Source organism: Gekko japonicus, unplaced genomic scaffold (assembly GCF_001447785.1).
Source record: "Gekko japonicus isolate JY-2015 unplaced genomic scaffold, Gekko_japonicus_V1.1 scaffold14, whole genome shotgun sequence".
Classification (NCBI taxonomy): domain Eukaryota; kingdom Metazoa; phylum Chordata; class Lepidosauria; order Squamata; family Gekkonidae; genus Gekko; species Gekko japonicus.
Window position 1 is genome coordinate 2,774,019 of NW_015176452.1, and position 22,237 is coordinate 2,796,255.

At 42.3% G+C, this 22,237-nt stretch overlaps 2 protein-coding genes across 2 annotated transcripts in view; both read right to left on the reverse strand.

Annotated features, from left to right (window-relative positions):
- WDR33 (WD repeat domain 33) overlaps positions 1 to 10,775 on the reverse strand; it is a 90,046-nt gene extending 79,271 nt beyond the window's left edge. Inside the window, exons 1-2 of the mRNA XM_015426864.1 lie at positions 10,662 to 10,775; positions 3,048 to 3,134 (exon numbers count right to left, since the gene is read on the reverse strand). The gene's annotated coding sequence lies outside the window, so the exon portion shown is untranslated. The remainder of the gene's footprint in view (positions 1 to 3,047; positions 3,135 to 10,661) is intronic.
- A 4,555-nt stretch (positions 10,776 to 15,330) lies between these two features.
- On the reverse strand, positions 15,331 to 20,799 carry POLR2D (polymerase (RNA) II (DNA directed) polypeptide D). Its single transcript, XM_015426840.1, has 4 exons — positions 20,708 to 20,799; positions 18,428 to 18,608; positions 17,476 to 17,571; positions 15,331 to 16,006 (listed from the first exon to the last, which is right to left on the reverse strand). The coding sequence occupies exons 1-4, from the start codon at positions 20,778 to 20,780 to the stop codon at positions 15,928 to 15,930; spliced, it is 429 nt and encodes a 142-aa protein (XP_015282326.1). The 5' UTR covers positions 20,781 to 20,799; the 3' UTR covers positions 15,331 to 15,927.
- Positions 20,800 to 22,237: the final 1,438 nt, after the last annotated feature.

The following is a 22,237-nucleotide window of genomic DNA, read 5'->3' on the forward strand; positions in this document are numbered from 1 at the left end:
GTTAGGCCTTCAGCCTAACTCAGTAACTGAATGCCAAAGTCAAGTTATGTGGATCTTAAAGTTAGCTTGAGATTAGAGTCTTCTGCCATTACCTCACAAATGGAATATAAGATGTAAGAATCTTAAGATGTTGTTTTAAGATCTACTGATTTAGAATCAAGAGATTGGATCCAGAAAACATCAGCGGAAGGCACTGACACAGATCTTTCCAGCTTTCCTCTCCCCTTAAAAACCACGGGAAAATTTATTTTATCTGTGCAGGATCTGCACAGTGTCCATGAACTGCCATGTAAATCAGGATGTTGTAGCAGGGAATGTGAAGCAGGTGAAATCATTCCCTCCTGCCCCTTCCACAAACAGAGCAAGGGAATAAAGGACTGATTTTGTCCCTTTCTCTACTGGAGCCTCCTGCCCCACGTGGGTCCCACAACCCTGGGAATAAACTTTCTCAGGATTGGAAAGGACTACTGAGGAGGAGGGAACAAAAGGCTAACTGTGCATAATCTAAGCACATGTTTCTATTAATAAAATCTATTGGGGGCCAGGCACAGATACATGTGATATGGCAGTAGAAACTCTACGTTTGTTTAATCTAATGCTACTTTATTCCTTGTTTCTTAATGCTTTAAATTGTTCTTCAGAGTGCAACCCTGAAATTAATAGGATAATTTTCCATAATAGGCTTGCTCTCCCTTGTGGGACACTTAAAATTATTTCTAATTGATCACACTCTCTAAGGAAAGCTCTTCATGTATAAAGTAATACAATAATTACCTCACATGAGGCAAGGCTCAAGTTGATAATACTATACTAGACCTGTACTTACCTACAACAAAAGGTTAGTATAAACTTTAAACAACAATTCTTGAGGGAGCCATTGTATGGATTTATTATATACTGTTTCAAGTCATATAGTGAGAACATATTTGTGAATCTTGTTGTAGTGATTTATCAGTGATAAATCAAGGCTTACTGATTTGTTCTTAATTCAGGGCTTTTTTTGTAGCAGGAACTCCTTTGCATATTAGGTGACACACCCCTAAGGTAGCCAATCCTCCAAGAGCTTACAGTAGCCCCTGTAAGAAGAGCCCTGTAAGCTCTTGGAGGATTGGCTACATTAGAGGCGTGTCGCCTAATATGCAAAGGAGTTCCTGCTACAAAAAGAGCCCTAATGAAAAATAGTTCAAATGGTTAGGGCTTTTTAGTTTAGCACAAGAATACTGGGCATGATGAATCAAATGTTGGAAAACAAAGGGCAAGGTACACAAGCCTTCACATGTACAAAGCCCCAGAGCTGCAGATGAACCAGATGCACACACTATGTACATTTGTATTAAGACTCCAGGACATTTGTGCTTGTGTGGCCAGACATACTACAGATGAGAACAGCAGCAATGGGAGAGGGATTTTGTACCCTCAACCCAGCAGCAACCCAGAGAGTTTATGCTTGGACTACTTGGCGGACCAGGCTGGAGAAAACAGTAAGAGCAATGGGCAGGCTGGGAGGATGAGAAGTCCCCGACAACCTTTAGAAGGACCAAGAGAAAAGAGAAAGAAGCCAGCAGGAGAGTTGCATGATCAATTCTCCTGAATCTTATAGCCACTGGTTCCAGAGTGTGCCACTCTAGCTGGTTCTTTCCCATTCCCTTCAACCTTGGTAAGTAAAGGGAGCCTTGAAATGGGGACAAAGGGACATGCACAATCTGAGGGGGCCCACTCTATCTATGTCACAGAAATGCTCCATGACCACTCACAACCCCCATTTATAAGGAATGCAGGGGACCCCTGAACGGGCATGACAGAGATTTACAAAAAGACCAAAACTGAAAGGAATTGTATTTGGAACATTTTATGTAGACAACATTGGAAATAATTTCCAAGGGAAGGGGTAGGACAGAAGACTAGAACTCCAGGTCACTCGAATAACATTATCAATGTGACGGCTCTAGTCACAAGGAACTGCTTTTGTGACTTCCATGTAACAAAATAATCATGCTTTAGTTAGTAAGTGCAAATGTAGTTTCTTCCTTAATTCAAAATAGCTTATGAATTACAGAACTCAGCAAAAGGCTACACTGGAATTTTTCTGCAGCACTGATTAACATTTAACTGTATCTTCCACAAATTAACAGTGCTGCGTGCTAAGAATATTGGCAGAGAATTTACAGTTCCTATTCTAAAACTACAACTTGTTTTACCAGCTTTCAGTTTTAAAAAATCGTATTTTAAGAATGCTCAGTAAGCAAACACATACTAAAGCAATATCCATAAAATGTAAATTAGTCACCTCTTGTATTTTTGTTTGAACATTTACTAGGGTATAATTAAAACATTTAAGAATGTTAGAGACCTACATGAATGGACTACTCGTTAATGGTGTCTAACAGGTACCCAAGAGAGCCAGGATTCCACACACAGAACATTGACTTTTCCCCCTAGGAATAGATTTGGTCTCTCTCAGAATGAAAGCCCTGTCTCAAAGGGTCGTTGTGAAGGTAAGAATAGTAGAGATCATAAAGCACTTGTCAAATTCTTTGTTATTTTCACAGCAAGTAGTGACTTTCTAGCTTACAAAGCATTTGTACCTTCATTAACCATTAATGGTAAGCCTGGTCTTCAGAAAAATACATAATTAAAAAAACACCAAAGCACCATTTTAAAGTATGTTCTGATTTTAAGTGTTTTTATAATGGCTTGTGTTTATTACAAGCCACTCTACATTTGCCTAGCAAGGGCACAGAAGCAATTTCTAATTGGCAAATTCAGGAATCTTCTCATATATTAATGAAATGCAAAACTCTGGTATGGTTTCACAATTTAATTGAATGAAAATTGGTAGGCACTGAATTTTAAATACCTGTACAGCAGTATCCTGTATCCGGAGACCATCTTGTTTTTGAATTGAGTACAACTGTTATTAATGTTTTTATTGTTTTTATCTGTTTTATATGGGCTTTGCCCCTTGTAAACCGCCCTGAGCCCACTCTGCGGGGAGGGTGGGGTAAAAATCTCAATAAATAATAAATAAAAATTTAAAAACTGCCAACCTCTTTAACACATGGAAAATTTGTGCCAGGTATTTGCTTTGTTCAGGATTCCATCACACATTCATGGAGCAGAGAAGAACTTGGAGCCTGTGGGGGAGGAGACTGCAAGTTACTCACTGTTTAAACAATACATATTTTATATGATATTTCCACAGTTAAGTAATATATTAGCTGAATGGTGCAGTTTGAATTTCGCCCAGGATGGTAAATGCAGCCATTGTTGTAAGTGAGCATATTACACCAGCTTTATCTTTATCCACTGCTGCTGAAATATTCCACCTCATGTTCCACTGCTTCTCTGTTAGCTGGAGCACAGAATCATAAATGGTGTAATTCAGAAAAGGAATAGTATAGGCTGCAGATGTGCCCCATTTTTTCTCCAAAGTTTTGTTTATGCAGCATCTGTACATGTACCAACATGGCAGTATAATTTGGGGGAGGATTTTAAAGCCCTACATAAATATTTTAACCAGTTATATTGTTTTGGGAACCTGAGGAATAACACAATTTGAAGAAACCTCTAGCCTGACTCTAGATGGGCCCGCACTGCAGATTTGTTTGATCTACGTTGGAGAAAAGCAGGTTGCTTACCAGTAACTGGTGATCTTCGAGTAGTCATCTGTGCATTCACACCAATGGGATTTAGTGTGCACGCGCTGGATCGATCGCTGCTGTAGCAAGCTCCTTTAACGGATTTTCACGCCTAATACCTTCATCAGGCACTACGCCCTAGACGTCCGTACCAACACCAGTAACAACATGGGACGTCACATTCTGTCTTCGGCTACGCAGTAAAAGACCTGCCAGCACCCTCCTCCAGGTAGGCTACTGCTCGCTAATCTCCCATTGGTGTGAAGCACAGAGACCACGACGAAGATAAGCAGGTTGCTTACCAGTAACTGGTGATCTTCGAGTAGTCATCTGTGCATTCACACCACCCGCCCTCCTTCCCCGCTGCTGTCAGCTTCTACATTTTGGAATAGGGGTTGATTTACAGTGGTTTGTAGGAACTTGCGGAATGTCTGTGCCCACCCCCTCTAGGCATGCGCGGTGGAGTTTCTGCGCATGCCCAGGTTGTCCAGAAGTGACAGAGTTTCTGTTACGTTCGAGACCAGGGCGTGTTGCAAAGGAGCCACTAGAAGCCAATCGTCTATGTATGGGTAGACGGACATCCCTCGGAGACGTAGGAAAGCTGCAACCACAATCATGGTCTTTGTGAAAACTCTCGGGGCACTGGAAAAGCCGAATGGAAGGGCCGTGTATTGGTAGGGGTGTTGGCCAATTGCAAAGCGTAGATATTGGCGGTGGAAGGGGTGGATGGTAAGGTGGAAATATGCGTCTTGGAGGTCTAGGGTGGCCATCCAGACGTGTCTGCGAAGCAGTGGCATGATCTGTTGTAGGGAGACCATGCGGAAGCGGTGGTAGGTCACAAAACGGTTCAGTTCCCTGAGATCTAATATTGGTCGAAGGCCTCCATCCCTCTTCGGGACTGTGAAGTATCGGGAAATCCCGTCCCTTGGATGTGTGGTGGTACACTCTCGATGGCTCCCTTCTGCAGAAGGACGGACACCTCCCCGAGGAGAGGTGGGGAAGGGGGCGTGGAGACGACGACCGGAGTGTTGGGGTTCTGATGGAACTGAATTTTGTAACCTTGGGTCAAGATGGACAGGACCCACTCGTCTGAGGTGATGAGACGCCAGGCATGGATAAAAGGAGAGAGATGGGTATGAGCTGACTCGGTGACAGGGAAGTCAAAAACCCTGCTTGGAGGGCTTGGGCTGTTTGGTGAAGGAACCTTGTTGTCCGGAACCGAACTTTGGTTTTTGGTAGGCGGGTTTTTTGCCTCCCGAAGACGTTCTCGGTCTCCACCTTGCGTCCGGAGACTGATGAGCTGAGGTGCGTCTCTGCCAGGACCTGGACCAGGTGCGGGGGCGGTATTGTTGCCTCACAGAGGATGAGACACCTAGCGCTCGAGATGCTTTAATGCTCTTATCCAACTCTTGTAGAGTAGAGTCAGTTGCTGCATTGAAAAGCCCCAGGCCATCGAAGGGGAGGTTTTTCACATAAGAACTGGTGTCTAATGGGAGAGTGGTGTTGCGAAGCCAGGAATGTCTCCTGAGAGCTATTGCAGATGCCATGGTTCTTGGAAGATGCCTTGAGGACATGTTTGGTAGTGCTGAGCTGTTGTTTTGCCAACACCATGCCTTCCTTTTGTAAACGTCTGGCTGCCTGAAGTTTATCGTCTGGGAGATGGCTAAGTAGCTCTGAGAACCGTTCCCAAAGAGTATACTGATACCGGTTCATACAGGCCAGGTAGTTAGTGGCCTTGACTCCCAATGCGCCCGTGGAATAAAAGCGCCTGCCGAAAGCATCTAATTTTTTACCTTCCTTATCCGAAGGTGTTGAATGCATTTTCTTGGATTTTGAGGAAGACGTTATAACCATGGTGCAGAGGGTGTGACAATCGGGAGGAGCAAGTTTGCTACCACAATGTCTGCATCTATTAAACAATTCCCACTTCTTCTCCATAAGAAGAGAAGTGAAGAAAAAATGGTTGAGGGGGGGTGGTGGCTCGGAGGCCTGAGGTAAATTCCCCTCAGAGAAAATAAAGGTTTTTTTTAAAAGAAACAACTATAAACAAACTGAAAGCGAAAAACAAGTTAGAAAAATAACTCTAAAGAGCTGTGAGACGAAGCTATAAGCGAGGCTAACAGCGATCCGATCAGACCGAGAAGGGAAAAAGGTCTTTCCAACGTGGTGGTAAGAAAGAAACTGGTGGGATGTCCGCACCCACCCCCTCTAGGCATGCGCGGTGGGGTTCCTGCACATGCCGGGGGGGGGGGCTGGGCATGAAAATTCGTTAAAAGAGCTTGCTACAGCAGCGATCGATCCAGCGCGTGCGCACTAGATCCCATTGGTGTGAAGCACAGAGACCACGACGAAGATCTACCCATCACCATTATGTATAATTCTTGCCATTTAAATTATCCTTCATTTCCAGTTATGGTATATTTCTCTTGAATATTAAGACCAGAATCTAAATGTATCTTGCAGGCAAGTGTTAGAAGCTAAATAACTCAATTTTATCCAACAGTGCATATGCAGGCAGTTTGAATTCTGTGCTTTCTTAGTTAAGAAGTCTGAGAGTGACATAACTTGGAAATACCATGGCCTAGTAAACATAACTCATGTATCCTTCTCAGAGTGCACAAATCAACGTTGCAATTAAGCAAGCTAAATCTCCCAAAAATATCTGCATAACTAAATAGAAAATGAAGCTCGCGAAGCTATGGGAAGCAAAGCAGCTTCCCCAGAGACTGACAATTTACAATTAGAACCAATGCTAACCCCAGTCTCTAGGGGCAGCCCCTCCCATAGCTTCTTTGGTATTACTAGGAAGCCAGCTTCTCCACAAAAGTCATAGTCGTAGTTATTCATTCCAGCAAGAAAATTTGTTCAGAAATATAATTCTTTTAATCTCAAAATTCAACAAAAATAGAATGATTATGAGCAAATCAAACTATATATGGACATCCTGGTTTACGAGTTATATTCTGTCCTTCCCATGCAAGTCCAATATTATGAAAGACATTCAATACAGAAATCTCAAAGAGTCATCTGATTTTCAGGGAGACTGGAACATCTTTAATATTCACCATATCTAATGGACTTAATTTCTCATCTGCATAGCTAACTCTTTTTTACTAAGCAAGGACTATGTCTCTGGTATGTGTATTTAAAAGCAAATACCTTTGTAATCAATGGGAACACCAATTATAAGAAGAAGTATAAACAGCAAAGATTGTGATTCCTATCCAGGCTACTTTAAACTGATCGACCCAATCATGATTAAAAATAGAGAAAGATGTCAGTCATTCTTCAGAACTAAGAGTGGAAAATACCAAATAAATACTCCGCTCCTTCAGCTCCAATGCACTTGTACAATGTACAGGTGGAAGCCAGTGGTAAAGGCTTTCACATGATATTCAGAACAATAGTACCAATCCCCAACTGGCAAAATTCTCAGTGACACAATATACATTGTTTCTATTCCCCTTTCCCTTCACTTCATAAGTTGCAAGAGAACTTGGACTTCATTCATTCAAAGCAGCCTTCCTATGAGTGGCCATAATGTAAGAAAATGTGATGACCTGCTAAGACCAAGCAAACCAGAGCAGAGATCGACAACACAACAAAGTTTAAGAATGGCAGCACCTGAAAAAGCAGGACCTGGTACTTCAGAAGAGAAAGCAGGGCCAATGTTCATTCTTAGAAAAATTACATTATTGATTAAGCTTAATTTCTCCATTTATGGTAATACTGAAGACAAAGTACAGGAAGAAAAAATATAGCACAAATACAATAATGATGCTCTTAAAAATGAAGGCAACTCTTCACAAATTTAAAATAAGGTCTCTATAATTACTTTTTTGAGTTGAATTTTTAAGTAATGTTAATTCTTGTACTCATTTTAAATAAAGATGTTTATACACTATAATTGCCAAATCAGTTATGATCAAGGAGTGAATATTTCAATCACAGCAAGTTAAGATTTAAGTGTACTCCCTGTGCGTTTGTCTACTAAATGGCTTCTGTACACATCACCTCTGGGAATTATGAAGGAAATGAATGTATGCTAGCATGACATACAAAATTGCTGACAGAAAAATAAAAGCACAAGATCTCAAGAAGCTAGGTTTATTTCTTTTTTGAATATTTGTGTATGTATGTGCTTGCATGCCTGGAAGTCGTGGCAATTTCTGGCGACCCCTACTGGGGGCCTGGATGTTTTTCAGAGAGGTGGCTTGATAGCCTGCCTCTGTGTCCCGAGCCCAGGTATTCCTTGGAGGTCTCCCTTCCAATTACTTGCCAAGGTTGGCCCTGTTTAGCTTCCAAGATCTGACGAGATCGGGCTTGCCTGAGCTATCCATGTCAGGGCAAGCTAGGTGTAGTTCTTATGCAGAAAAATCTTATTTAGAGATTTCATATGACTATTTGAAACTAATGCCCCCTTTAAAAAGCTGGAAATATTTCATACTGCCTACTATAGAGATGTTATGGTTTCAAATGTCTGAAGTTATCAGTTATAAGCTATTTTGAAGCAGACAAGCTAATTTTTAAAGCAAGCATCTGAAGAAGAAGAAGAAGAAGAAGAAGAGATTGGATTTATACCCCGCCCTTCACTACCCAAAGGTGTCTCAGAGCGGCTTACAAACTCCTTTCCCTTCCCCTCCCCACAACAGACACCCTGTGAGGTGGGTGGGGCTGAGAGAACTCTGACACAAACTGCTCTTTTTCAAGGACAGCTGTGCCAGAGCTTGTGACTGACCCAAGGTCACATCAGCAGGTGCAAGTGGAGGAGTGGGGAATCAAACCCGGTTCTCCCAGATTAGAGTCCGCACACTTAACCACTACACCAAACATGAGGTTATTTTATCAGTTCAGTGAGGTTTTACCTGAAGATAACCAAACCCTTATCACTAAATATGTAGTACTTGTCTAAACTTTGTTCATTTCAAGGCTTGCATCTCACCTTCCTGTCCAGAAGAGACCCCCCCCAAATGGCTTAAAACACAACATAAAGTAATCTTAAATACATTATAGCAATGAATAGAAAAAATATAGCACATTAAAATATACTACCATAAACATATGGATACTAAAAATAAATCATTACTACCATGCAATGATTCTTAATATGGTACGTGCTAAACCTATAACAACTGTTTGTTAAATATAATATGGTAGGAATAAGCTCTGAATATGGTCTTACATACAGCAGCTATAATCTCCCTTATAAATAAAAGCCAAATGGTGATGGCACTTCTCTAGAACATTCCACACGATCCAAAATCAGTTCGCTCTCTGATCTGTCATTCAGAGGGTCTCCCTATCCAGGGCTGGAGATCACTCAGAATTACAACTGCTTTCCAGATGGCAGAGATCAGTTCCCCTGGAGAAAATGGTGGGCTCCGTATCCTTATATGCTCCTGAGGTAGCCCCTGTATGGCAGCAAATGTGACGTAGCAGTCAGGGCTTCAGAGCATGGGAGATGCTGCAGGTGTGTGAGGGGTGGAAAGCTGAAGAGTGAGGGGGAATAAAGGTAGGTTGATGATTGGCTGGGCAGGAGATAGGGTTGCCAACTCCAGGTGGGAAATTCCTGAAGATGTGAGGGATGAAGCCTGGAGAGGGTGAGGTTTCAGGAGGCATGGGGCCTTGGACAGGTACAAAGCCATAGACTCCACCCTCCAAACCAACTATTCCCTTCTGGGGAACCATCGTTGCCAATCTCCAGGTGAGGGCTGGAGATCACTCAAAATTACAACTGTTCGTTAGGTAGCAAAGATCAGTTCCTCTGGAGAAAATAGTGGACTCAGTGTCATTATACCCTACTGAGGTCACCACAACAAATTGCGACTGAGTGTCCAAGGCTGGGGCAACCGCCCAGAGCCTCTTTCTAGAGGCCGTTGTATTTATTTCCACAACGGACCTTTTTCCTAGTACTATATAACACCTTAAAAACAAAATGTAAAACTTTAGAACTTGGACCTTGTCTTACAAAAACTGAAACTGAGAAGCCAGAGATCTACCAACAAAATCTGTGACCCTAAGCACACTTTCTAACCTTTCTGTTGAAATAATCATTAATTGCACTTTCAGTTTTATAGACACTAAAGTTTACAATTTTAAGGGTGTAAAATTAAAGTATAATTATTCTCCTATCATACTCTCAATAAGACTTATTAACCCATCCAGACCATTAAGGGGATTTAAAAGTATACATTAGTAAGAAACCATATTTGTGATTCCACCAAATATACAAGTGTGACTGACAGCACAATCCTAAGCAGAATTGAGCAATGAAGTCAATGGCTTTGGAAAGATGTACTGCTACTTAGGATTGCACTGTAAAATACTTACACTGCTAAGACCTCGGTTCTTTGTTTCCTACATTTTCTACCTAGCAACTGGATCACAAATATCTGAACGTTATTATAGTAACACATTAATTCCAAAGAATGGCTGCTTATATTTATCTCTTGTTAAACATGAATGTTTGAGAAAAAATGATTAATTCTCAAAACACTCCTGTAAGGTGTTCTGACCATCATCATCTTCATATTACAGGCGCAGAAGCTGCTAAGACAGTGATTTACTTTGGTCACCTAGTGAGTGAGCAGCTGAGGCAAGGCATGAACGGAAGACTTCCCAGATCATAATCACAGCCACTCCCCCTACACTGAAAGCGCTGGTACATTTCAGATCAGACTGTAGCCATTTATTTAGTCCTAACAGAAAATTTTCGCGTCGGAACGAATGTATCCAGCCCATTCCCCTGCCGCCTTGCGGGCATTAGATTTCCTACGTCTACTGGTCGAGGGTACATATCTTTTCCCGCTCTGTGCAGGCCTCTCCCGTCGAACCCCGGGCCAGCACCTCTATTTTCAGATTCAACGCGCTCCTACGCCGGCGTCCAACCGCAAACCCCTATCTCCTCAGCAGGAGCTGTCCTCGAGGCCTAAAGATGGCGGAGCAGCGACGGCCTTCCGGCTTGCCGAGCCTCTTCTCCCCCATTCCCGAGCCGCCTAGCCCCCTCTAATGAGAGACACTCACAAAACAACCGCACACGGAGCCCCGTATGTGGGGCTCCGACGCCCAGAGCTCTCCAGTCCCGGAAGCTGCTACCTCACGAGCCGCCGCCGCCGCCAGCATCCGCCATCTTCCCCACCAGCGACCAGAGGCGGTGCACACGATCAACGTCATCGCGCACGCCAGCGGCGGAGTAAAACCAAAGGGAGGCTAAGGGGAGGAGAGCGCAGAGGCTTTCAGAGTGCGCATGCGCTCTCGGAATGAAGGGTAGGAATAGTTTCTGAATTTTGAGGGTCGGAGGAACCAACTATTGCGATTCTCAACACAGCCATGGTTTCCGGTTCCCGCTCCGGAAACAGAGGTGCTTACACTCTAAAATCAATTGAAAAAAGCAGGAGTCCAGTAGCACTTTTCTACTGCTACAGAGAAACACGGCTACCCATCTTGATCTAAAATCAGTGTCAGTACACAAGAGTGAAGGTATCATCTTCTAGCAAAATTTATTTTGGCTTTAGTGAGTCAGAAGTCGCCTTTAAATGAGGAGAGTTTATATACAAGTCCTCCCCCTTATATAAAATCAGGCCCTCTGTGTCTATACTTCATGCTTCTGAAAAAGTGAGTGCCGACCCACAAAAGCTTACGCATTACTGAAATAAAGGGGAATTTCACATTACCCGTCTTCTCCCGGTTTCAAGCCGGGAGTCTTCCGTTTGCAGATGAACCGGTAGAGGGCTGCCGTTTCACACACGGCTTGCCCCTACCGGAAAGGAGCCGATTCAGAAGCGGTTCGGCATTTTACACACGCACCGCTTTGTTTCCCCACGTTTTTTTTTTTTAAGTCCGTCTTATAGCGATATATCGATATACCAGTATTCCAATGTATTCCAATGGAATCGGCTGAAAAAAGGCGGGAAAGAAGCGTATTGGAACCGGGAGAGGGAACGGGAGCCTCCTCGGAAGCAGTTGACAGGTAAAACGCTTCCCTCCCGGTTCGTAATCGGAACAGAGGCTTCCCTGTGTGAAATGCCACTTCATCCCTTCAGCCCGGTAGGGAACCGATTCTCAACCGGGTTCTGTCTGAAATGACAGACCAGCACCCGGTTGAGAATCGGTTCCCTACCGGGAGAAAGCACCTGTCTGAAATTCCCCAAAGTCTTTAAGGTGCTGCTTGACCCTGGTGTAATTTTGCTACAATAGACCCAACGGCCCCTTGCCTATTTAATTTATATGCAGAGTACATCATGAGAAATGCCAGTCTGGATGATTCAGAAGACAGAAGATTGCTGGGAAAAACACCAACAACCTCAAGATATACAGACAATATCACTCTAATGGCAGAAAGTGAAGAGGACCTAAAGGGCCTCTTGTTAAACGTAAAAGAGGAGAGCACAAACCTTGGCTTGAAACTCAACATAAAAAAAACTAAGATCATGGCATCCTTGGCAAATAAAAGGAGAAGTCGTGGAAGCAGTGACAGACTTCACGTTCCTGGGATCCACTGCAGATAGTGACTGCAGCCATGAAATTAAAAGATGCCTGCTACTTGGGAGGAAAGCGATGGCAAACTTTGACAGCATAATAAAAAGTAGAGACATCACCCTGCCAACAAAAGTATGTATGGTCAAAGCAATGGTATTCCAAGTAGTACTGTGTGGCTGCGAGAGTTGGACTATAAGGAAGGCCGAGCGCGGAAAAATAGATTCTTTTGAATTATGGTGCTGGAGAAGACTCTTGAGAGTCCCCTGGACTGCAAGGAGATCAAATCAGTTAATCCTAAAAGAAATCAACCCTGACTGTTCCCTGGAAGGCCAGATACTGAAGCGGAAGCTCAAATACTTTGGCCAGCAAATGAGAAGGGAGCACTCACTGGAGAAGATCCTGGTGCTGGGAAAGATTGAAGGTCAAAGAAGAAGGGGATGGCAAAGGATGAGATGGTTGGACAGTGTTATCGAGGCAATGAACATGAAATTAAGCAAACTACGGAGCATGACAGAAGACAGGAGGGCCTGGTGTGATGTGGTCCATGGGGTCACGAAGAGTCGGACTTGACTGTGCGACTGAACAACAAGACTCAACACAGCTACCCATATGGACATAAGTTCAGGTGGAAGGCTGCTGAAGCCAATGTATCTGTAGGAAAATAAGTGAACAAGGAAAACTAAACAAACGCCAATCTTGTGCCACCATAAAGGCTAACCATTTTTGATCCCATTTCAGGAGAAAAGTGTTGTAGAAGTACATAAAAATACACAGGTATTTTTTCTGTCTTGGATTAGAGTCCAGTTTATGAGATGCATAAAGTGGTTTCTTACTAGAGGGGCATTTATGTATGAGGTTATGAAGGGGCAAAGGGTTTAAAAAAACAACCTTGACATGTAGGAAGTACAGGGTGAGACAAAATTGCATAAATTACAGTATAACCAAGTGAATTATAGAGGCCACTATGGCAATAATTGATAATGCAACCCCCCAATTCTTGCTAAACTAGTTGAGACCTGTAACAGTTTAGAAATTCTAAATCCTCAAGACTGTCAGTGTAGGTGACACTAGAATAAAAATTTACTAATAATTTTCCACCCAGTGTTTAGGGGACCAAAAGCTCTGACCTGGGTGGTTCAGGCAAGCCTGAGCTTGGCAGATCTTGGAAACTAAGCAGAGTCAGCTCTGGTTAGTACTTGGACGGTAGACCATCAAGGAAGTCCAGGGTTGCTATGCAGAGGCAGGCAATGGCATCACCTCTATTTGTGGCTTGAAAACTCTATGGTGTTGCCATAGATTGACTGAGATTTGATGGCACTTTCCACCAAAAGGCTGTAAGATTCATGTTTATTTTTGCCGCAACGGACTAACCTAACTTTTCCTCTCTAATTATTACTAGGGAAATAAAGGTTTTAGCAGTGGATGGCAAGAGGGCAGAACAAGCATTGTCTGTTACTCAAAACCTACAATAGGGGAAAAAGCTAAGAAATCTCTCTGTGGCATGTCAAAGTAGCGAAAGAAGTTGGTATATCTCTGACATAAAGGCAGAATCTGGATCTTTCAATCTTTCTATATATCTGTATTTTAATCCCATCCCACCCTTCCTCTGGAGAGCTCAGGATATACAGCTCCCCCATAATTATCTTCACAACAATTCAAGGTGCCTGTATTACCCTTTAAAATCCAGTTAGGCTTGGGACCAAAATACCTTAAGGACTACCTACTTCCACATGAACCTACCCAGTCACCATGGTCATCTTCAACGGCCTTCTTTGGGTGCTCTGGCCATCTAAGTTTAGATATGTGGCAACCTGAGAAAGAACCTTATTGGTTGTGGCACCAAAATGACGGCACTGGCAATCCCACCAAAGGGAGATTTTTCTGTCCCCCTTGATCATTGTCTTCTGCCAGCAAGTGATCTGTTCCATTTGGTGTTTCCTCACAGATCTTCCTTCCTCTTTATGTGTTTTGTTTTTATAAATTGTATTTTTAAAAGTTGGTCTTGGTGGTTTTGATTGTTCACTGCCCTGGAGGCCCTAAATTGGATGGAAGGTGGCCCAGAAGTTTTTAAAATAAATAATAATAAATGATTTGGGCTCTAGCAGGATCCACAAACATACTTCCCCAAACAAGGAAGTTTCATTTAGCTGTCACAGTTTACAGCAGTTAATAGATCTATCATCCATAAATTTGTCTAATTTCCTCCTAGCCAGGGGTTATCACTTTACTGGGGGCAGTAAGTTCTATAACTTAACTGCACATTGCATGAAAAAGTACCTTCTTCTATATGGTCAATTTAATGCAGCAAGTGGAAGTTTCAGTGGTACAAAGAAGAAAAATTATATCCACTTTCTACATGCCATCTGTAACTTTATAAAGGTTACAAATTTAAGATAGAAGTCAGGCGGCTGAATGGCGGTGTGAGAAAAGCACAAGAGCAGTTCTTAAGTACTAAACAGTAGGATTGCATGCATACTTGGAAACATAATCTTTAAGGAAATTACCCCAAAATATGATTTTGGATCCATGATAGATGGCTTAAACATTGTATGGGACCCACTTTTATTCCATTGCACTCCTGTTGATAATGGGGGAGGTGTTAATCAGACACTGGTACCTATATTATAGTTTGACCAGTTGAAACTTTCCCACACTATAACTCCTCTAGTTTACCATAAGAGGACTAATGTCTAGCAGATGGATATATTCGTGTAACTGATAACATTGCAAGGGATACTAATTTTAAAAGACAGCCATTTCATCCCTTTGGAAGCAAACTTGGAGAAAGGGACAGGAAGACAGAACCTTCTCTTCAGTTATTGGAATGAGGAACACAGCATCAGAAATGAGCTGAGTGATATCCAGTAACTCCTAAAACTTAAATGGGTATAGCTGCAGTGTACTCTACTTAGAGTACATCACAGATTGCATTATGTTATGTAGTTCCATGATACCACTAACAAAAATGTTAACAAAGCTCATTTCATACTTCTAGTACAGCAAGTCCTGTGAAACTAAGAACTGCTACTTTTGGTAACTCAAGCACACAGCCTGAGCTTTCAACATTAGCATCAGTTTTCAGTCCCAGTTTCACAACACACAGAAGTCTTAGTTTTTTCTCTCCAAAACACAAACTTGTAGACAAGTTTATAACAACATATGCATATAATTAAACATACAATAGATTTTAATATATTACTTCAATACACCAACATACAGAAAAGACATTCAACTTCATAAATTCCTTCCCACTTATACCATTTTTCCACCACTCCAGTAAAAAAAATCCTTTTTAAGTCAAAGGGAATTACATAAAAATTAGTGGATAATTTCACAAACCACATGCCCTTAATTACAAATACAGGACTTTTTCACACAATGTATAAAATTAGTTCTGAGGGAAGAACTCTCTCTTTCTTGATCAAACTCATCAAGAATACACTGAAATTTATCAGACCTGATTCCACTGTTACTACAGTTTTCAAGAAATAATAGGAAAATAAGTTTCTCTTGGACAAGAAATATTCAGAAGGGGACCTATGTCCTCATTTATTTTACAACCAATGCCACAAGTGTTTTGTACGTTCCCCCCATGAATAGAGAAAGTTTGGAAACAAGTCTTAAACTAATGAGATCAAACTCCAAAGAACTCTGCCATTCATACCACATTAATTTTCATAACTACATCAATATTTAACATATCCAAATATTTTTAGGAATCTATCATGTAACAGTTTCTGAACTAGTCCAAGACTGCATAGGAACAAATGATGTTTCTTTTTCAGATTACAGAAGAATCTGGTAATTCCTTCTAATATTGAAAGCTTCTTTTGGTCTGAATGTCATCAAGAATCTGCTGCAACTCTTCATCTTCAAACCGACCCTCTAGGCTGAAGAATTAATAGTGGTTAATTTAAATACACACATGCACACATATCCAATGCTTAAATTTGCCAGGATGTCTTTACTGTTAGTCCCAGATATGTGGCCAGAAGAGGGTCAAGCTGTATTTACTCAGCAGGGTGAAAAGGCACATTTGTATTACATTCATCAGGAGGCAAGCGGCAGCATTCTGCAGTAGTTGAAATTTCTGAACCGTCTTCATGAGCCATCCACATTACAAATAATCAAATCACAGTCCCATATATTAGGTTACTAGATACTGGAACCATTTGTTTTTAAATTTGTTTTGGATAATGGCTGTTGTAATTACCATGTATTTTATTATTGGCTGATTTTATTGCTTGCTCAACACTGTGAATATTTTATATAGAACTATATAGAATTATATTTATTTATTTCTTAAACTTTATTTTTTAAATTTAGTTTATTTATACCCCACCTTTCTTTCCAATGGGGACACAAGGTGGCTTACATTCCTCTCCTCCATTTTACCCTCACAACAACACTGTTAGGTAAGTTAGGCGGAACCCAGGAGTTTAATACCAACTACCCTCTTATTATTCAGCATCTCCTATTCACTCCCTGGTTAATGAACACCAGTTGTACTAGTTCTAAAGATTCTCTCCTCTCTTAGCCTTTCCACTGATTGTCTGAAGTAAACATACTGAATGGCTCCTGTTCTCTGTATATACAAGCAGGGATAGAATTGATTGTTCACTTGATCTCCTGTAAGAATTGCCTTCAGGCAATCAGCTTTTGAAATGCTGGAGGTTTCATGTGAGAGCTATAGTTGTGCCTCTTACAGGAAAGGTGAATATGACAGACTTGCCCTGTAATTCTGGAGGAAGTGTGTGGAGCTACCTTCTCTCCCCTTCTGAGATAATCAGTGGGGAACAGCTATACACACACATTCCAAATTCCACCTCCTCCACTCATACTGGATTGCATCTCCTCATTCTTGGAACTGCAGAATCAGGCTCATTCTCCATCACAATATTAAGGAGGCTGCCTGTGGGCTGAGCTTCTCTCTTAGCAATGAGGTTTAAATCTGAGAAAGAGAAAAGGCCACAGCCACCACTAGCACTGCACCATCAGAAAGCAGCACATTGCTAATGGCAACAGCCTCTTCTTGATTAAGAACTGGGGAGGGAGTGCAGAAAGGGAAGGCACAACTACAGTATCTGCCTATGTTCTGGGATTGGGAAAGGAGCGTGGAGCATAACAAGGTTTAAGTGAATAACCAGAGGGATGTAGACTGAAGCTCTACTTGTTCCCAAGGCTAATCCCTTGTTAATCTAAAACCACACTAAAGTCATGTAGTACTACCAATATAAGAGAACATCATACCAGTTCGTTTAGAACCAGATGGATGGGAATGTCGCATCCTGATATACCTGTTGTTCATCCATTCTAAATATCACCTTGAGTCCTCAAGAGGTTCCTCAGAATGACTCACCTGGGAATTAAAGCTTTGGCCTCCTCAGCTGTCTCAGGACACAGATTAGCCAAACAAGCCAGTTCAAATTTATGAAGCTTCTTCTGGAGTAATAAACTGCATTGGGGGGGGGGGGGGGAGAACAAATCATAGTGGAAAAATAGAAGCTTCCAGTAAAATAATCAAAAGGTTTAATGAAGCAGGTTAAGAATTCAGTGGGGTTTGAAAAATGTACTTCATTTGCAATTTTATAATTAAATTAAATTTAAATTAAACAGCCATATGTTTTATACATTTTAATACAAATATCACAAAAGCATGTACATTGAAAGGAAGATATAACACACATTGTAGCATTAAGATACCAAAATAAATATGTTTGAAGGTGGAAGTAAGACATAATAAACCAAATTACAATGCAAGCGTAAAAGCATATTTGTAAAATAGTTGTCCTTGTATCAGGTTTTGGATGTTGCATTTTATCTGTCTATTTGTTAGGCCTTAGCTGGAATAGTTTACCAAACATCAGTCTTTCAGGAAAGAGAAAGAGCCCACACAGTACCTGGTCTTTCAGCCATAAGGATATGCACCTGAACAAATTTTCCAAGATCCAACCAGTCTCTAAATATAGTTCATATAAACCTACATAAACCGTGGAATCTCCAACCTAGGAGCTACATAATAGGCAAGTGTACTAAGAAATGCTAGTTTCCAATTGTTTGCAAAAAGATAGCATACTTACCAAATATAAATATAAACAGCTGTCACAGTGATCTATTTACCTACGTTCTACATTCTTTATATGAGTTTTCTTTAGAATTGTGAAACAAAGTTTACTTGCAAAAAATAAAATCTTGCAAATGCATACAGCAAAATTTCCCCTTTTCATTTTAGAGGTGGTAGGCATACTCTTCCATTTTGGCACACACATTTTCAAATAAAGTATTTTTTTTCCATTGGTTAAATTACTCACCTACGAACACTAGCAATAATCTCCCGGTTTTTGAAGCGGCTGAAGCGATCAGTATAGTTCAATATTTTCATGAAGACTTCTGAGAGCTCCTGTTCATCTTCTGCACTCTCATTCTGCTGTTTCCGATGCTCAAGAAGCATATGTACTTCTGAATTCAAAAGGGTCTCAGCAGTCTCGAATTCTGTATGTAAAGATGGTTACAATTCAAAAAACCCCAAAATACACAGAATATAGATCTTTACTGGTGTTATCTTAGGTCTGGCCTACAACATGCCTAACGAGGCAGAACAGAATGTATCACAATCAGATGGAGAATATTTGGAGTCAAAAACACTCCTTCCAAGCAGGAAAAAATACATCAGGGAGAAAACTCAGCACTTGCCCTGCTGTTCAAGTTTACAGTGCTCAGAATATTTGAAAGGTTATCCCTGCATGTAATCTGCAGAGATACAGTTCACTACCAATGTTCCCTCTAAGCTGTGGAGTCTTGTGAGCAAAAATTCTCCTTTGTGAGCTACTGTCATGAAAGTTGTGAGCAAGAGATTTGGCTACTGCATCAATGAGTGTGCTCTGTAGCCATCCTTCCTGAGCAAAGACAAAAAATGTGTGAGCCGGAGGCTAAAAAACTGTGAGTTAGCTCACACTAACTCAGCTTAGAGGGAACACTGTTCACTACACCACTTTCTATGACATGCATACCCAAGATCTTAGGGAACATTATGACATCTTTAGACATATTAAAGTTTAATCATGCATATGTCCTGAGGGCCACCCTACTATATTTAAAACAGACTCATCATTCTTAACAGAACCTCTAAGAACAGTTCTCAGCTCCAGTCTTCACACTGATACACAATGTTAAGACCAATAAGATCACATGTTTCTGTTTTCCAGAATGTTTCAGACTATCTAAATGTGAAACTATTCCCAGAAACAGCATTGCCTTGGAATACAGAGCCCATTCTACCCAGATAAAGAGAATGTTTGCAATGCATCAGCAGTTGAAGGATGTATACTAGTTCACCTACAAAACTAGTGACTAGATTAATGTTTTTGCTAAACAGACAATAAAACTCTAATAACATCCAGACTGTTGCAGCAAAAAAAGCAGTTAGGCAATTTCTACTGATCTCCCCCTCCACTGTTGATCCCACTTGCTGCCACCCCCCACCCCCCACCCCCCATTCCTGACAGTCTCTTGACTGCCATAAGCAGAATTTCAGACAGCTCAGTGGATTGCAACAGTATTGGAGGAGGGAAGCCTGCCTTACTCTGCAGGTAGTAGGTTGCATCTGGTCCAAAGAGTCCTGTAACACATTAAAGACAATCCAGGATAATCGGCCGGCAAACCATCTGCTGCTTATACTGTTCATACATTGACTGTTTTTGACGGTTTCACTGTTTACACTTTCTGTTTTGGGATTTTTCACATAAGTTATTTATATTTACAAACTGTCTGAATTTCTTTTGTAGTAACTGTTATCAATACAAACAGCTTTGTGCCTTTTTTGGTAACATCTGATGCTGTGTACTTCTTTTCCAGTTTTCAGGTGTCTCCCCCTTTTGCTTTCCTTTCTACACATTAAAGACCAACAGATTTATTGTGACATCAATTTTCATAGACCAGACCTCACTTACCATGATGTGTTATCTTCAGCTAGGGAGCAGATAAATCCCCCCCCCCCCGAAAGTACAGAGGATACTGCTAGCTTTAAAATAAGAAACTATAATCTACAAACCATTAATGCCAGATGATTTGGAAGTATCACAACAGGACTGAAGCCATAACCACGTTATGCCTTTCCATAAGGGTAGCCATGGTAGTCTGTGGCCGCCAAGTAAACAAGAATCACGTGGCACCGTATTAAAGACTAACAAGTTTTTATTATGGTATCAACTTTCATGGTATAAAGCCCTCTTCGTCAGAGGAGGCTACGCAAATTATTTGCTTGCTACTCCATTGGAAATCAATTTTACTATGACGGTTTATAGCCACAGATTTCCTTTCCTCCGTGGACCTCAATGCAAGGCCCACCCACGATATCCGGGTTGTCTACCATCCGGGCACTGGCCCACAAGACCCTGTGTGCCGTCAAGATTCGGGACGACTCAGTCCGGGGGAGCGCGACCTGACAACGCACGAGACCTTGACCAACACGGCTGCACGGGCTTCAATGTCTCCGGCTCCGCACTTGAGGGCCTCCTCCTCCACACGGCCTCCGCTGGCATCTGGCGTCCTCTCCCCAACCCCTCTCGCTCTTCTCCAGGCGCAGAGCTCACCTTTCGGAAAGACCAGCTGTGAGGCATCCTCCTCCACGTCCACGGTGCGCGGATCGGTCCCTCCGGCCGCCATCGCCTCAACCCAGTCCCGGAAGCCCGGGCGGAAAGGGAGGGCGGAAAAGAAAGCGAGGGGGAGGGCACAGTCGCCCTCTTGCGGAGACGGCTTGCCCCGGGTCCCCTCGCAGACTAGCGGGAAAGACTCCCAGCCGTCTGCATCCACGCTGGCCCGTAGCCGCCGCTTCCGAAGGCGGGCGGTGTTTGGACGGCGTGAGCCACTCCTGAGAGCCCACCTGGCCCTAGAGCGGGATATCAGTGTCATAAAGAAAACTGACGTCTCAGTCCCGAAGCGTCTTCTCGCTGTTTGTGCCCGTTCCCAAGGAATGTAGCTAAGCAGGAACATGCTTCTGCCATACGCGAATCTGTGCACTATATTTACTTGGGAGCAGCCACCACTAGCCGTTGTAGGGATGTAAAGGTAAGAGTAAAGGTTCCCCTTGCTCGAAAGCCAGTCGAATCCGACTCGAGGGTTGCGGTGCTCAAGCCGAAGAGCCAGCGCTGTCTAAAGACGTTTCCGTGGTCACGTGGCCGGCATGACTAGACGCCGAGGCGCTCGGAACGCTGTTACCTTCCCACCGAAGCGGTACCTATTTATCTATTTGCAATTTCTTGCTTTCGAACTGCTAGGTTGGCAGGAGCTGGGAGCAGAGACCTGCACTACCGACCTTCTGGTAAATAAATACAGGCAGGCTTATTGCTGCCGAAGAAACATTGTAGCAGATTTCTAGGTCAGAAAGCAGAATTTGTCACACTGGGCCGCTTTAAAAAAAAAAAAAACCACTGTGGAGACTTTCTGTTGTTCAAATCAAATTGGAATAGATCCGCATTTTCCCTATTGCAGAACGGTACCCTTGACCTGTGGCTTTCAGTCTTCAATGTTAACATTTTCCAGCTGCATAAATTCGCAAGATTTGCACAATGGTGTCTCGGCACAGAAGCGTTTCGGTGTCGAACGCTATTGCGGGCATATTGTAGTTCTTCAACTTGATTGTACTTGCCTGATGTCTATTCTATGAGGCTGGTTCCAAGGAAAGTGCTCTTAGGGTGGCACTGGTCGTCTATCAGCATCCATTGGAACATGCTACCGATACACAAACCATTTCTGGGAGAAACAATACTTCTGTTCACAGTGAAAATTCAAGAAGCTATTTAATTTTAAAAAATTATTTCAGTCATCACCTTTCTGTGGTGGTGGGGATCCCACAACTGGTGCAGTTTTTCATCCTCTTTCTCTTGTGGACTGGCAGGGAATGAAATTATCAGTTTCCTGCCAGTTTAACAGTTGTGTTACCAGTAGCAGCACCCTTGTCCTGTCACAGAAGACCACTAGTTTAAAAGTTGGATTTCACTTGAAAGGATCGCTTCCTATCAGAGTTGATATCATATCATGATCACATTCCTGCCACCCAGGAGAGCAGTTGCTGGCTTTGTCATTGCCTGTATACTCTGACGATAGCCAGCAAGTGGCAACCT

What these genes read in the sequence shown, in the direction of transcription:
- POLR2D (XM_015426840.1), bottom strand. Translation starts at nt 20,780, where the DNA reads ATGGCGGCCGGAGGGACCGATCCGCGCACCGTGGACGTGGAGGAGGAT. An exon ending in ATTATTGCTAGTGTTCGTAG is followed by an intron (nt 17,572 to 18,427) that starts GTGAGTAATTTA and finishes CCCCCAATGCAG; the next exon opens with TTTATTACTCCAGAAGAAGC. An exon ending in GCCAAAGCTTTAATTCCCAG is followed by an intron (nt 16,007 to 17,475) that starts GTGAGTCATTCT and finishes TTAATTCTTCAG; the next exon opens with CCTAGAGGGTCGGTTTGAAG.